Source organism: Physeter macrocephalus, chromosome 19 (assembly GCF_002837175.3).
Source record: "Physeter macrocephalus isolate SW-GA chromosome 19, ASM283717v5, whole genome shotgun sequence".
NCBI classification, from domain to species: domain Eukaryota; kingdom Metazoa; phylum Chordata; class Mammalia; order Artiodactyla; family Physeteridae; genus Physeter; species Physeter macrocephalus.
The window spans coordinates 19,029,964-19,032,027 of NC_041232.1; the positions used below are offsets into that span (position 1 = coordinate 19,029,964).

The 2,064-nt window shown below is 52.8% G+C and overlaps 1 protein-coding gene across 1 annotated transcript; it reads right to left on the minus strand.

The window, feature by feature from the left end:
• Positions 1–298: 298 nt before the first annotated feature.
• On the minus strand, positions 299–1,530 carry HCAR1 (hydroxycarboxylic acid receptor 1). The gene has a single exon (XM_007131038.3). It carries the CDS (start codon positions 1,528–1,530, stop codon positions 523–525), a length of 1,008 nt encoding a protein of 335 aa, XP_007131100.2. The 3' UTR covers positions 299–522.
• Positions 1,531–2,064: the final 534 nt, after the last annotated feature.

Below are 2,064 nucleotides of genomic sequence, written 5' to 3' on the forward strand. Positions count from 1 at the left end.
AATCATCGGGGTCGAGACTTCCCAGTCTAAAGAGCTTCACTCTGCCTGAAATAAAAATATTGATTTACACTAGTTTCTATTTCCCAAGACAAGTAAGAATTTAAGGTCAGAGGATAGGTTATTAAATTCACTAACTCCCCCAGAGAGAGAACATGATGGATTTAAACATTAGTACCTATTAACTCAGCCATTTAAAAATACACAGGAGCCAAGCTCTTCCCAACCCACTACCCAACACACACACACACACACACACACACACACACACACACACACACACACGCCCCTGTCACTGGAATCAAATCATATAAATGCAACCGACTCACTTCTCAACTGGAACCTTCCAAAAAGACATAGTGATCTGAATTTCGTATCTAACAGAGTAAGGAGGATACAGCTAAGAAAGAATGGCATTTTCAAAGCTCTCCACCCCTCAGCATGAATTCTTTCTAAGTCGCGCGTGGGTCTCCCTTGATTTTGTCCATCCGTCTGTTCCGGTGCCATCCATCACATTTGGAGATCTCACTGCACATCGGATTGGCTTTGGAAGCTATTTGCCACACTGATGCAACTCTTGTGACAAAGGTTTGAAATGGACATCTCTTCTGGCCTCTTGGAGTGTCCTGGACGCTTAGGTCTCAAACTGTGGATTTTGAGCTTGGAGTAGAATTTGGGGAACGAGGGACTTGAAAAATAATACACCAGGGGGTCCAGCATGCTGTTCACGTAGGTGAAGCTTAGGGTGACATGGAGGGCTACGTGGACAAAGGGATTGCAGGCGCTGGTAGGCACTGTCCAGAGGAAGTATAGCCTGGCCGACACGCTGGGCAGGTAGCAGGTGATGAACACGGCCGCCACCACCATGATGAAGCGGGTAGCCTTCTTCATCCGAGTCTGCCTGGCCAGGTGCTGCCTCCGCTTCAGACTCCAGATGATCTTGAAGGAGCAGAACAAGATGATGCTGAGGGGCAGGAAGAATTCCAGCTGGAACATGACGTCGTGCCAGCCGTTGGCCGACTCCATGATGAAGCTCTCACAAGTTATGGTCTTCTCTTGCACACACAGATGGCTCTCCATCAAAAGGTACAGGGTCCCCAGGATGACCACGGCCCAAAGGGCGCAGACAATGCCAACTGCAGTCCGGCTGGAGACGGCATTCACCACGTGGTGGGGGTGGACCACTTTAAAATACCTGTCCACGGCCACCACCGTGAGGAAGACGACGCTCCCCGCCCTGTTCGTGGCCAGCATGAAGAGTGCCACCCGACAGGGGATGTCCTCAAAGGCCCACTGCCTGTGTCTGCGGTAGTAGTCTGTCCGGAAGGGCAGGCAGATCATGAGAAGGAAGTCGGCCACAGCCAAGTTGAAGAGGTAAATAGTACTCGGCTTCCAGGTCTTCATGTGAAAGCAGAAACCACACAGGGCGATGCCGTTGCCCAGGGCGCCCAGCACGAAGGCCAGGATCAGCAGCGGTGGCATCACCTGGGAGATGGTGTCCCCCTGGATGAGGCAGCACGACCCGTTTTCCATGGTGGACGGAGGACCAGCGTTCTGTGTGTCGGGCTGTGGGGTTCCGCGCAAAACACAGACGCTTACCTGAACGCTCCAGCTGCTGCGTTTCCAACTGCTTCGCCCTGGGACACAGGTACCACACGTGTGCGTGGATGCAGCCACTCTGCGGAGAACGGAAACTTCGGCCAGGAAATGGGAGACTCGAGGTGCGGGGCGGGGGGGTCCTGTCTCTGGAGCCTGGGTCACAAGCTGCCTGTCTCCCTGAGAGCCGAAGCATGTAGCACCCCAGGGCTTTGCAACGCAGGTAATTTCACGCAGTTGTCTTCTCTGGGAGGCAGCTGGCGGGTCCGAGGAGATTCGTGCTGGAGAGGAGTGGCTGAGTCCTGTCCCAGAATGATTTTTATTTTCAGCCTCTCTCTTAGCTGGAGAATAAGCAAAGCTGCCCAGAAGGAACGGAAAAAAAAGCTTATTTGTCCTCCCTCCCGGTGGAGAAATACAAACATTTCCTGGAGCCCTTCTGGGACTCTGCCTGCGCTTTCCTCCCTAACCTTT